Genomic DNA, 14,447 nt, shown 5'->3' with positions numbered 1-14,447 from the left:
TTCCATTTCTTCTAACACATTAGTTTCCTCTGTCTCTTCTCCTTGCATCTCTTCCTCGTTTCTCAGTGACATGTCACTGAGGAATCAAAGACGAGACGCGAGGACGAGATGCTATAAACCTTTGGAAAAACCCTGTCTCACTCTCTCACTCTTAAATTGGCAAATTATCACCAATAACCCGGAACCACTTTAGGTTAACCCCACTCACAAATGACCTCAATGAAGTATCCTTCTCATATGTATTAATAATAATAATAATATTGGCATGGAGCTGACTTGTAAACACCACACATTGATGGCCATAGGTGCTCCATTTTTCAATGTTGCTTCTAACAATCACTTCTGAGGATCACATTGTAGAGATGATTGACTTCTTACAATATAACTTGTTACCTAGCATTACATAGTGTAGGTAGATACTTGGTAGAGAGAGACTCAATTATCCCACAGAATATAAAGAAGTATGGAAGTAATTGTTAAATTACATACACGGGCTAATATACTAATAATGTTTTGCTTCTCTTCACCAGTACCTGTCAACCAAGGAGTCATCGCCTCAATAAGAACATAGGAGGACACTGACAAACTGCCAGCTCATACCTCTTGTTTAGGGGATTCTAAAGAAGACCAACTAAACTGGCCATATTCAATACCAAAGAAATGGTGGCTGCACTGGATTCCACGAAAAAGATTTCATCCCAAAAAATCTTGAAGTAATAATTGTTCTAAGAAAGAAAGCAACACAATTTGCTGCATGATTGTTTTTTTACCCACTGGTGCTACATCGTTTTTGTTTGTTGTTTTATTGCAGATGGAATTGTGCAGTACTGTAGGCTACATCCAGTTTTGTAAAGTAACGTTTTCTAACTAAATCACTTATTTTTTTTTATAATTACATTTAAATATATATTAATATCTTGGACATAGATGATAAAAAATCTGTATTTGCAAGAATGCCAGCAAACAACGAGTGGCATTTTTTAAGATTTGTATTGATTACAAAATAAATTGGGCCCCTGTGGGCCGTTCCTTTCACCATGCTTTAAGACTCCTAGAGTCACAGAATCCACAACAGTGTTTACACAAGTTTTAATATGGTATGAGTGTATATTTAAAGAATGACCAATTTATCTGAGGTGAAAAGCAATTCATCACATAAAGTAAAATGCACTTCTGGAACCATTGCCTCAAACACACCAGTTCCAGTTACTGAAAAAAATGGAATGTATTTGTTAAGCTGTTCATTTTGTTTTATTTTGTTTTACTTAACTTTGTGTTTCATCTGGGTATTGGGGGAATAAAATGAATTAGACTTTCTAATACATTTGAGCAACTGATCTTTGTTCCTTGATGCTGTTTTGAATAGCCTATTGTATGACAAAGGTATGTAGAATAAAACACTATTTCCTATAGTGTGGTAATGTAGCAGGAGTTGTGTCTGCAGACCTTTCTAAAGAGGTGGAGATCACTGCAACACTGCGGTCTTGCAAAATGTGTAATTACTGACCAATTCATCAAGTAAAGATGTTCTGCAAAGTTTATTTAAAAAATCATGACCAGACTGATGATTTATTGACCTGGTTGTAGTCTGTAGTCTATAACTAGTCTGTAACATCTGAGTAATGTGATTGTGAAGGAGAGTGTAGGCCCATATAAGGTATTGACTAATCCCTATGGCCTGGAACATGTCAAATTGATCAGAGCAGGCGCACAGAAGACTGTGTGTGTGTGTGTGTGTGTGTGTGTGTGTGTGTGTGTGTGTGTGTGTGTGTGTGTGTGTGTGTGTGTGTGTGTGTGTGTGTGTGTGTGTGTGTGTGTGTGTGTGTGTGTGTGTGTGTGTGTGTGTGTGTGTGTGTGTGTGTGTGTGTGTGTGTGTGTTTGTTTGTTTGTTTGTTTGTTTGTTTGTTTGTGTGTGAGTGTATAAGCATGTGCCTCTGATTTTCCGACTGGATGTGTGCGTGCGTGCGTGCGTGCGTGTGTGTGTGTGTGTGTGTGTGTGTGTGTGTGTGTGTGTGTGTGTGTGTGTGCCTATGTCCCTTAAAAGCATGTGTAAGAGAGCACACACAAAGGGATTCAATTTAGAATATTTAAAGGAAGGACCAGTTAAAGCTTTTGATCCCAGGTAAGTTAAGACTGCTGACAGAAGTAGATGATATATTAGATTGTCTTGATGCAATTATGTATTGTTCAGTACATTATATTATTTTAGAACTAACACACATTCGACATCAATACTAAGGTTCTTCAAATATTGAATCTTTCAGAACATAAACATGTGATCACAATACGGTATGATCTGAAGTGTGTCGGCTACATGTAAAGAGAGGATTGTACTCACTGCATCGCCTGGCACTGCCACTGTCTTCACACTATAGAACTGTTATCAAACAACACATTGCCAACACATTGGCAAGGCACATGATATTCATTTGACATTTACAAAGCATACAGTATATAGCCTAGACACAATACAATTATCACCTACAGTTGCATAGACATACAGCACTTCATGTTTCCATTCCCCCAGTGAATTAATTGGCCTTTTTCTATATAAATACTTTAAATCAAAACCATAGATGAAACAGGCCTAAATGTGACTATAATGGATGCATCTTTGATTTTCTTTATATCATTTCCATGTAAACAAGTCTGCATCCTATTGCTACTCTTTAAAATATTGTTAAAAAGCATAGCACTGCAGTTTGATAGTATCTTGAATTGCACCATGGCATCGGACATTGTAGAAATAATTGACTATACGGTGCTGCCATAGTAAAAGTCACAATGCAGAGTTATACCCACTAGAAGAAAACCTGTTGGTCAGACTACAGCGTTGGTTCTCAAAGTGGGATCCGGGGAACCCCAGGGGTCTTTCCAGGGGGCCCCCAGCAAAACTGGAGAGTAGTTTAATTGCACTAAATATTTCTTCGCCAGAAGAAATTATCTTCGCTAGAAATGTGCACAATTAGAGAATGTACTGTATACAAATAATTACTATTTTGGTACTGTAGATTTCACTCTGTTCTGTTTCGTTAAGGGGCTCAGCTTGGCATCACCTTACTGCACTATCTCGCATATGTGCACGCGCACTGAATAAAGACCACAATGTACCTTTAATCCCAATATTCGTCTGACCACACCCCTCATCAGCTTACCTTCATAAGCAGGTGTGTGGTCACCTGCTCTCCTCCTTCTCGCTTTCACCACAAGGAATAAGTGCCTCGGTAGATCCCCACACTTGACACCATGATGGAAGAAATTGGATTAGGAATAGCTTTGGGAAACAAGGATACGTTGACATCATATCTTTATTTTCTCTCTCACTATTTTCGAGAAAATACGGCGATATTGTCTTCGTACTGGAGTGTCTGGAAGATGTTGATCATTCTAAAAATCCTCCACCGGTTTTCGTATTGGGAGCACGCCGCTGCATGCTTCTCAACTGCAGTTCCTTGCTGTGTTTGTTGGGGTGAAACCTGTCAGGCCACAGCTGAACTGTCGGACATGCCGCTGTTGTGAGAAGCGGTGCGTTCCAGGTTGGGTGAGTAGTGTTTTGCTGGCAGGCTCCACTTGTCTGTTAGTGCTATGGGGGCTACTTGACAATGTTTATGGAAACCGGCCCCAGGCTAGGGTCCTTTGTTCAGCCACCTAGGCGACAGAAGGCCTTGGTCTGAAGACCATTATAGTTTTAACTAGTGGGCCGCGACCATTAACACTGGTGATCCCTGTGTGTTTTGGACGAGTGGATTCTCTCCGTCACCGTGTTAAGGCCCCATCTTTCATATCCAAATGAGAGTATTCCTTCACGAGGGGATATGTGCATGAATGTGCGATAGCGGCAGATTCATGTTCAAAGTCAGCTACACAGGCCAGTTGGTATTGTGCTGATTCCGTCGGGTGTTGGTAAAATCACCGTTGTGAAGCGGTGTTGACATCTTGTTTTCTCTTTTCTCTTAAAAAGTGAGGAGAGGTTCAGAACGGCGGCCTGTCTGGGTGAGTGTTATGTCATTGTTACAGGTTCAGTTGATAGCTGCTTAGCTTACGGTTAGCCAGTCAGCTGTTAACTGCTGCGTTAGCCTGCTGGGATCGCTGCATGGCCTGCTCAGGTTGGGCCTACTGTTAGCCAGTCAGCTGTTAGCTGCGGTGCTAGCATGTCGTGATCGCTAGGTAACGTTAGCTTGCTGCTATAGGCCATGGCCTGGCGCGGGGTAGCTTAGCTTCTCGCTCGCCGCCGTGAGCTCGCTTCTGATCGCGTGCGTCGTTAGCTCGGCGTCTCGCGAGCAGAAGCAGTAGCACCCGAACGGTTGGAGCGGCCGTTAGCTTGATGCTATTCTGTTGAACGTGCTTTGATTTTAACATGTTTTACACTCTTGACTACGACGTCATCCTTGACAGGGGATGTTTCGTCGACCCTGCCCTGAGCCAGGACGGCAAGGTTGCATCAACAGAGGACTGTAGTGCGGGTTGGAGCGGTGACGCTGCCCAGTTCGAACAACACAGGAGCGGCTGTGTTCCTACGGTGTCTGTGACTGCACTTCGCTGATCTACGTTCCGGGTAGGAACAGGTTGACCAGACCTTATAACACGTTTTCTGGTTTTACTTTTCTAAATGTATTGTGAATAACGATGTTTTTCCCAAAACGTGTGTTGCTGCAATACATTTGGGATACGGCGCGGGTTATGTGTGAGCTGTTTTTGTCACTGGCAGTTAGCTTCTCCGTGCAAATCGGGATGTAATGATCTGGTTGTTGTGTGAGAAACATCATGGTGTTTATATGTACCGTGTACTCACAACTAAGGTAACTAACCTATGAAGCTATGCTTGGTGACAAGTGAGTAAAAGAATGTTCTTTTCTCAGACTGTGATGACAATGAACAGTGTGTTCACATATTAACAGGTTTTCCTGTTTTAACTGGCCGTATTGAGGGTAAAATAAGAGGATTGTGTTTCCCCCCGGTTCCCTGGGGACTTTTTCATCCTCCTATCAGACATGTTTGTGCACTAATTGTGTCTTTTGTGTGATAGGGATGCGATGTAACTCTTAGCTTGATTGCTGAGGTTGTGCTAAAACTGCTGGAGAAACTTTATTTTCCTAAAAGAAAAAGATGGTTTGGTCGCTGTCGTGTGTGCTTAGCAAGGCCTGTGGCCGATACTAATCGAGAATGATGTATTCTCTCATTGTGAAAAACGGCGTTCCTCTGTTGAGTGTTTTTTGCCATTTTTTGTAGGTGATGATGGGTTGTGTGTGTCATGTGACCTACAACTGGGTTGGACTGGCCACAGAAGCACATGTGTATGTTGGACCGGGGCTCTTAGAGCCCTCTCTATTCTGTGTTTTTCCTTAGTAAAAATCAGATAGCAGGTTTGCTCATGCGCTGTGTGTAGCTGTCAAACGCTTCATAGAGCTGACTATGACTGTGTCATATTCTCTTTTTGTCATTACATCGTATCATGGGTGTGGGGTCGTAAAGGGGTGAACTGGTAACCTTTCCTCTCCCCCTTGTTTCTGTCGGTCAGGGGTACACCCCCTGTCCTTCAAGGTTCCCGTCACGTGGCGGTTCGGCACGTTACGGGGGGGGGGGGGGGAGTTTCCTGGTCCCACGGCCTGGTATATTGGGCGTGTGCACCGCAGGAATTCCCCCGCCATAGAGTACGTCACCGTGCGCGTCTCTGTTGGTAGGACTTCCGTGTGCTGTTCAGGTCCATGTGATGGATCTGTTTTCAGGGGGGTGGTCAGGGCTCCTCCTCACCAAGCGCCTATTCGGGCCTTCTGTGAGTTCGGACTCCTTCTTCCATGTGAGGGAGCCTCCATCTGAGTACAGAGCCTTCCTCCTCAGATTGTCAAAGTGAGTGGACCCTCTAGAAGGGTCCTATTCTATTGTATATGTATTCGATTCAATTCGATTATTGAGTGTGTATGGGTTCAGTGCCTCTTCCCCGGAGAGCCCTAAAACCAATTTTTTACATGGCTCAAGGTGCAATATATTCTTTTCAATCTGTACAGCTCGCGTGGGAAGTCTCTCTGGGGATCCCCGTCTCCTTCCTATGGGAGGGTGGTGGGATGTAAAAATGTGAATTTTTTTTTACCCCGGCTGTGTAGACTGGGATACATACTGTTGATGCTTCCTTCTTTTCTATTCCAGAAGTGTTGGAGTTAGGGAGTGTCACACCCCTCTTGTCGTTCCCCTGGGCGCCTTGGGGATTCAATGACAGGTCTAAATAGCCTGTTCATTGATGGGGGTGTGTCCCGACGCACGTATAGTGCTAGCTCGCTGTAAACAGGCGATTGACTGGCACGCCTTGGTTGCTTGTGGTTGAAACAGCGTTTTTATAAAGCAACTGAGATGGGGGTTTTTCCTCTTCCGACGACCAAATCCCACGACCTGGGTTGGTTTTTCGACGGATTCTCGTTCATGTCTGGGGGATGATGACGGAATGGATCTGAACATATGTAGAGGGGTCTCACGCCCTTGGGGTGGGCCACCAGGCGCGGTTCGCCCGAACGTCTGGGTGGCGCCTTCTTTTCATGTTAAGATCGACACGCATATCTGCCCTTCTCCTGGAGTAGGCATGTCGGCGTGGTTAGGGCACGGGACTGGTTCTGGTCACGCTGGTCCAGATCAGTTGAACCCGTTGTCCGCCGGGGATGCAGATCTGCTGTTCTGGTACCCTGAGGGACTTGGGCTTTTTATCAGGGGGAAAAATGCCAGGTCGGTCTGGGTGTCACAGGGTTAAGCGCTATGGAGACCCTGGTTGGGTACGTTTTTACTCAGCACTGTCGTAATGGCTTACAGCCATGCCATTCTGTACACGCTCGATCTCGTCGGATCTCGGCCGCTACACAGGTTGGTCCTGGTTAGTACTTGGTTGGGAGACCGCCTGGGAATACCAAGTACGGTGTGCTTAGGGGCTGGTTCTCCATTGTTTTTCGCTCCTCTCTCACGCATGGCGAAGAGGGGCCTGTGGGGGTGGTTTTTTGACCTCCTCTGGTGACCCTGTGCTTCCCGTACCGCCAGGCCCGGTCCGAAGTGATGTTTGCGACCCGTAGGCCTGGGTTAACCCTTTTTTGAAAACTGAAACACTTGTACTGCGGTATAGCCGGTGTATACCCGCAGGTGTGTTTTGGAGTTTTTTCTTGAGGGGTTATAGGAACAACCACCGCATTGGGTAACACCGAGGTGGTTGATTCCCTGGTGTGTTGGAGCAGTGTCAACTCCCGGGTTCACCGGTTGAGGGTGCCCCTGCACGTTCATGACGTCTGCCAATCGTGTCAGCCTTCTCTGCCTCGACCCATCTGGGTGGGGGTTTTTAAATGGAGGCTTGGTCATGCAACACCGCCAGCTTACGCTCCTTCCGCCGGCGCGGCTGTGTTCAGCTGTCCCCTCTGGCGCCTGTCTCGTCCGCAGTCTCCAGGCTAGGGTTAACAGCCTGTTGCCTGGTTTTTCCCCGGTGCGCTGCCTGCTTCCGTTGGTTAACCTTTTTTGTGTGCTTACGGCCATGCTGACTGCCTGTTCTGCAGGGTCAGTGTGCCAGGCGGTGTACTATTGGGGGGACAGGGCCCGCTCGGCTTACGGCCATACCGACCTGAACACGCCCGATCTCGTCCGATCTCGGAAGCTAAGCAGGTTCTGGCCTGGTTAGTACTTGGTTGGGATACCGCCTGGGATTACCAGGTGCAGTAACTGGGGGGCCTTTGTCCGAATACGCTGGCGATGTGGGGGGCGGGGCACTACGTGCCCGCCTGGTGGGGTCTTGATGCTGGCATCATGGACTTCTCCGGGCCCCCATTCCAGGGAGTCCAGTCCTTTTGGTGGGTCTGGGTCTTCCTTCGCGTTCCGCTGCTACGGCCTTGCCACGGGGTTGGGTTTGCCCTTGACCCCGTGATTCTGGGAGCAGTAACGAGGTTGTTCCTCCGTTCGTTCCCGGGTGGCATGCGGGTTGTGCGTGTGTGTAGTCGTGGGGTCAAGCCACGGTCTGCTCACCCTGTGCGTTGAGTTGCTTGAGTGCCTCTTCGCACGGTCGGGTCCGTCGCCTTCCCGTGAAGCCCCTAATAGGGGGGATACCCTCCATTAGGGGGGGTCGGGGGGGCTCGGCCCTCCCTGTTCTGATGGTTTTGGGGGGCTGTCAGCGGGGTGTATTTGTCAGCCAGCGGCTCCGCTTGGTCTCCCCTTGTGCAGTAAGGTGATGCCAAGCTGAGCCCCTTAACGAAACAGAACGTTAGGTTATGGCTATAACCAAGTTCTGTTAGTTAGGGGCGACGCTTGGCATCAGACGGCCGCTGCAGCCCTTGACCTCACCTTGTGGTGAAAGCTTGGGAAGGAGGAGAGCAGGTGACCACACACCTGCTTATGAAGGTAAGCTGATGAGGGGTGTGGTCAGACGAATATTGGGATTAAAGGTACATTGTGGTCTTTATTCAGTGCGCGTGCACATATGCGAGATAGTGCAGTAAGGTGATGCCAAGCGTCGCCCCTAACTAACAGAACTTGGTTATAGCCATAACCTAACGTTATCACCACACAGTTTATCAACTAAATCATTCTCAATCAACAAATATCTTCTTTGATGGCGGCCCCTCCCTGGGACAAGATCCTATGGAATGGGGGTTTATGGCCTATTGCGTATCAATAATGGGGGGGGGGCATTATACACTCTCAGGGGCTCATACAGAAACAAGCATTTCATCGTAAAATATCTGTATTTTATTGTGACAAATAATAAAGAAACTTGAACTTGAACTTGGTCCTTGACAGGAAAAAGGTTGAGAACCATTGCATTAAAGGAGTAACCCAGCTGGGAAACTTAATTGAAATGTAGTTTATTAGAGGAAGGGTGTTGTCACTGACCTCTGTCCAGTCCAGCAACTCCTCCAGATGTCCTGACTCCTGTACTGTTTTGATGGAAGAGCTGCATCCTAATGTAAATTGCTTTTAAAGTTCTAATCCTTGATTGTTTTGTCCAAATCAATGTATTCATGTACATTCTTGAAAAGTTTGTTGGGCTTCTTGGAACTTTCTTCACCAACTGTAAATTAAAATACAGATCTGTTTTACTCCACCACGGTTACCTGTGTGTCTAGTGTCAGTCCTTATATCATGAGTTCAGTTGATCCACGATAGAATGAAAATGTGTTTGGTGGTGGGGCTACCCATTTTGTTTACATTTAGATCACTTATTGGGTCTTTTATTTTTTTTATACTTAAATTTTTTTATTTTCAGTTTTTTGATTTACAAACAAAACATCCACATACAATAATACAATTGGCGGTCAAAATTATAAACGACAGTACAATACAATTCGATAGATAAGAACTAAAAGATATAGCTGATAGTAGAAAAAATAATATCAAAATCGAATGACGAGTTGACCTAAAATAAATTCACTAAAGGGGAAAAGGAAAAAACAAAACAAAACAAAACAAAAACAAAGAAAAGAGATAAACAATAAAAAAATACAAAAAAAAGAAAAAAAGTGACATGGGTTCCTTGGTACCTTCATAGTTTATTTTCGTTTCGATTTTTCTTCTTGTCTCCTTTTCACTCTCCTGTGATGTCGTTTCTTTTTTTCCTATACTCTTCCCACTTCTCCCATTTTGACTCAAACTTCTCGTCTTGTAGCCTCAGCCTATGTGTGATTCTCTCCATTTCCTGTATCCCACCCACTATCTCTGCCCATTGTTCCCTCGTCGGTGCTTCTACTCTATACCACATTTTCGTCAGTGCTTTCTTGGCTGCTACTAGTAATATCTTAATCAAGTATATGTCTTTCCCCTGAATTCCTTCCTGTGTTAAGTTCCCTAAATACAATACTTGTCCTGTCTGGGGTATTTCATATCCTACTATTTCATTTATTATCCCTCCTATCTCTTCCCAATAGTTCTTTATTATCTGACATCCCCAGAATATGTGTGTGTGGTTTGCTATTTCCTGTCCACATTTTCTCCAGCATGGTTTCTGTGTTGGTGTATAGTTGCCCTGTATTTCTGGTGTTAGAACAAATCTAATTATGTTTTTCCACCCAAACTCCCTCCATATCCTTGACCCTGTGGTTGTGTGTTGTATCTTACATATGTTATACCATTCTTCTTCTGTTATCTCCATTTCTAATTCCTTCTCCCACTTTTCCATTATATATTTGGTTGTGATGTCCTTGCTGTCCATTATTGCCTGATATAGTGCCGATACCCCCCCCCCCTTCCTTCCTTCGTATGCTTTTACCATTATCTTAATTATCCCATTCTGATCTTTGTCTTTGTCTAGTTTTATTTCCTTGTTGTAGTAGTCCCTAATCTGTAAATATCTAAAGTGATCGCTATTCTCTAGTCCGAATCTTTCTTTCAATTTTTGTAGAGTCTGGATCTCCCCTCCTTCTGTCATTGTACATATTGCTGTTATGCCCCCCCTCTCCCATCTTTTGAACCCATGATCTTCTTTCCCTGGTTTAAATTTGTTGTCGTGCGTTATCCATCTCAGTATCTTGGTTTCTTTTTCTAGCTTGTATTTCTTTACTATCTTACACTTTACACTTTGAGTCCCTCATTTTTTGTTTCTATGTCTTTCCATTTGGCTTCATAATTCTCGTTGCACCAACATGTTACTATTATCAGCTGTGCTGCGTAGTAGTAATCTTCTAAACTAGGTATTGCCATTCCTCCTTTCTCCTTTGGTAATTGTAGAGTCACATATCTTATCCTTGGCCTTTCCCCCCCCCCCATATGAATCTTGATATCTGTTTATTTCATTCCCTGAACTGGCTTTGTGGTATTAATATAGGTAGAGCCTGAAATAGGTATAGTAACCTTGGTAATATATTCATCTTTATAATGTCGATCCTTGAGCTAAAATCTAGAGGCATTACTGTCCATCTTTCTAGGTCTCGTTTGATTTTCTGATTAATCTGTGTATAGTTTGCATCATATAGTCCCTCCACCCCTCTTGTAATATTCACTCCTAGGTATCTGATCCTGTCCATATCCCATTTAATCTTGTATTTGTCTTTGATCTCTGTCGTTGGGTTGTAGTTCAATGTTAAGGTCTGTGTCTTTGTTACGTTAAGTCTATATCCTGAGTAATATCCATATTCTGTCAGTAAATCCATCAGTGTCGGGAAGCTTATGTCTGGTTGTCTCATATATACTATCACATCATCTGCGAATAGTCCTAATTTATGTTCTGTTCCCCTTATCTCCACCCCTTTGATGTCCTCGGTCTGTCTAATTAGTTGAGCCAGTGGTTCAATGAATATATCGAAGAGCGTCGGCGAAAGACAACAGCCCTGTCTTGTAGCCCTCTCTAGTTTGATCCGGTCCGTCAAGTTGCCATTTACTTTAATCCTTGCCGTTGGTTCTTGATATAATGCCCTAATTGTTTTCATCACGTTTTTGTCTAGTCCAAATTTCTCTAATACTTTATATAGGAATATCCAGCTTACACTGTCGAATGCTTTTTCTGCATCCAGGCTAACTAGTACTGCACTTCCTCCTTTTTTTTGTATCTCCTCTACTATCTGCACTGTCTTTCTTATGTTGTCCTGTGTTTTTTTTCCTTTAATGAATCCGGTCTGGTCTTCGTCTATAATATCTGGCATAAATGTCTCAAATCTTTTGGATATTATCGATGTATACATCTTGTAATCTACATTAAGTATGGACACTGGTCTGAAGCTACTACATAGTTCCTTATCCTTCCCTTCCTTTGGGATCGTAGTAATTATGGCTTCTTTCCATGAGGGTGGCATTGTTCCTTTTTTCATTGTGTGTCTAAATGCTGCCTCTAATATGGGCCTCAGTTCCTGTCTAAATGTTTTGTAAAATTCCGAAGGGAATCCGTCGCTACCTGGTGACTTATTGTTCTTTGCTTTACTGATCGCATTTCCCACTTCCTGTTCTGTTATCTCTGCATTTAATATTTTGTTCTGTTCCTTTCCTATCGATGGTAAATCAAATTTTTCTAAGAATGTCTCTATCTCTTCTTCTCCTGCCGCTTTCGGTTGTGTGTATATTATATATATATTAGATGAAGCCCTATCACAGAAAGATTTGGATCAGGGAAAGAGAGATATCTGACTCCCAACATTTCTTTTCACAGCTGTTGCCAAAGTAACCCGTATAAACATGCAACAGTCTGATCATTTCCAGTGAATTTCCCTTGGACACACACACACACACACGCATGCACGCACACACACAGGTGACAACATATACAGTGGGAATATAATTTCTAGTTTGATGCCCACAAAACACACCTCAAAGCATTTTATTGTCATCCCCATTCTTAAAGATGCTATAGATAAAATGTGTTTTTTTATAATACATCCACAGAGCTTTTATATTTTGCATTTCCCCAAGAAAATATATGGTAACATTATAATAACACTTTATAAGGTATTTGTAGATAATGAACTAATCATGAACAAATCATTTATATACATTCGTAGATTATTATTAAATCATTTATAACTATATTTGTATAACATTTACAAATATGTTGTATATCCCGCGTAATTTTTTTCCGTAGCCGCATTTTGCGGAGACGCTCTCTGATTGGCCCACTTCATGTGACATGTGCGCCCAATCGTGTGACGCCTGTTTCTACACCGGTTAAGCTTAGGCACTTTTTCGAAGTTGGTTAAGGTTAGAGTTTGTCTTAGAGCAGGGCGATAGAACACCAGCCCTGATTCCAAACTCTAACCTTAACCAACTTCAAAAGAGTCGCCTAAGCTTAACCAATGATAAACTAGGCGTTAGGTAGTTTGCAGGCTGTTAGACCCGGAAATGGGCAAAGACACAGCTCGTCACGCGATTGGGCGCACATGTCAGTGGCCAATCAGAGAGCGTCAGTCAGTGGCCAATCAGAGAGCGTCTCCGCAAAATGCGGCTACGGAAAAAAATAACGTGTATACCCATAGATATATATCTATATCCCCTCCCTACTTCCTGTTTCCTCACATGGAATGCACCTGATTGGATCAAATCCATGCTGGTGCTCTACTGTGACATCTAGTGGCTGAAAGGTATAGCACCTTTAACTCCTTACCCTATAAACTCTAATCCTAAAATTTTTTTGAAAGCTACGTTCCGAATTCTGGACCCCTAGACCCTACGCCCTACTTAGCAGTGATGTTATAGATCAGTAGAGTCCTTTCTCAGCACAATCCATGATGTTTTTTTATGCTGGATACCTTTAGCTCTGTCTAGTTAGCCACAATACGAATGCAAAGTCAATGAGGCCATGCTCCAGACTTTACCATTTAACATAACTCTAATTTAATCACAAACCATAGAGTCAGATCTAGAGCCAAAATGCCCTAACAGCCTGTGTGTCTGCTTGCGTGTGTGTGTGTGTGTGTGTGTGTGTGTGTGTGTGTGCGTGCGTGCGTGCATGCGTGCGTGCGTGCGTGCGTGCGTGTGCGTGTGTGTGTGTGTGTGTGTGTGTGTGTGTGTGTGTGTGTGTGTGTGTGTGTGTGTGTGTGTGTGGGTGCGTGCGTGCGTGCGGGACACAGGCACACAGTCACAAGTACACAATGTTTGGTTAACTTTCTTTTGGTCTTTTGAACTATCTACACAATTAAACTAAGGAATTATCTGACAACTGCAGAGTCTGTATGGAAACTCCAGCAGCATGTACTGTAGTAGTTTACATTGCAATCAAATGCAAATGGACTTTTGGGACCATTCCGCCTGCAGGAAATGACTTCATGCTTGTGATGATGAGGACATGATGCGATATCATCATTCTAAGTGTTATGAGACTCCACGTCGCATAGCGCTTAACCAGATGAGGGGTTATGCAACTCTTAAAGCGATACATGACATTTAGTATTTTAGTCAATATGTTTCCTCACCAGGCACTTTTTTTACTATGTCAGACGAAGGTTTTCGATCAGTGCACCAGTCAGAATATTCACCAAGTACAATGAATGTACAGGAATATTTTTCTCAATGATATTAGTTGCAGAGACACACGCACGCAAAGTCAGCCCATGTTACCCCACTTCTTAGAGCTGCACTGTCTCCCCATTGCTGCACGAATCCGCTTTAAGGACCTTGACCTGGCATATCGCGCAGCGAAGGGAACGGCTCCCGCCTACCTCCGGTCAATCATCTACACACCCTCAAAACCCTTCCGCTCTACATAATATTCTGGCCGCCTCAGACCCACTCCTATCCAAGCTCCGGGAGGTTCATCAAAGAGAAGCCAGCTATTCTCAGTCTTTGCTCCACAATGGTGGAACGAACTTCCCATCACAGTTAGGACAGCTGAAACCTGACCAATCTTTCGTCAACTAAAAACACATTTGTTCAATCAATATCTGAAATGAAAGAAAAACATATAATAACCTTCTTACTGTTTTACTATCATGCACTCTTCCACTAAATAATCGTCCTTGCCTATATTACTACCTATTATACTAATGTCTCTACTACTATGCACTCAACACTGCAGC

General features: G+C 43.8%; 1 protein-coding gene across 1 annotated transcript in view; it reads left to right on the top strand.

Annotated features, from left to right (window-relative positions):
- Positions 1-1,322, top strand: part of col6a3 (collagen, type VI, alpha 3) — a 169,557-nt gene extending 168,235 nt beyond the window's left edge. Inside the window, exon 46 of the mRNA XM_084310880.1 lies at positions 531-1,322. Within this exon, the coding sequence (XP_084167006.1) occupies positions 531-571 (41 nt within the window). The 3' untranslated portion in view covers positions 572-1,322. The remainder of the gene's footprint in view (positions 1-530) is intronic.
- Positions 1,323-14,447: the final 13,125 nt, after the last annotated feature.

This window comes from Notolepis coatsorum, assembly GCF_963971535.1.
Source record: "Notolepis coatsorum genome assembly, chromosome: 3".
In the NCBI taxonomy this organism is placed as follows: Eukaryota; Metazoa; Chordata; class Actinopteri; order Aulopiformes; family Paralepididae; genus Notolepis; species Notolepis coatsorum.
Note: the sequence above shows the minus strand (reverse complement) of the source record. Positions and strands in the feature narration are given on the sequence as shown.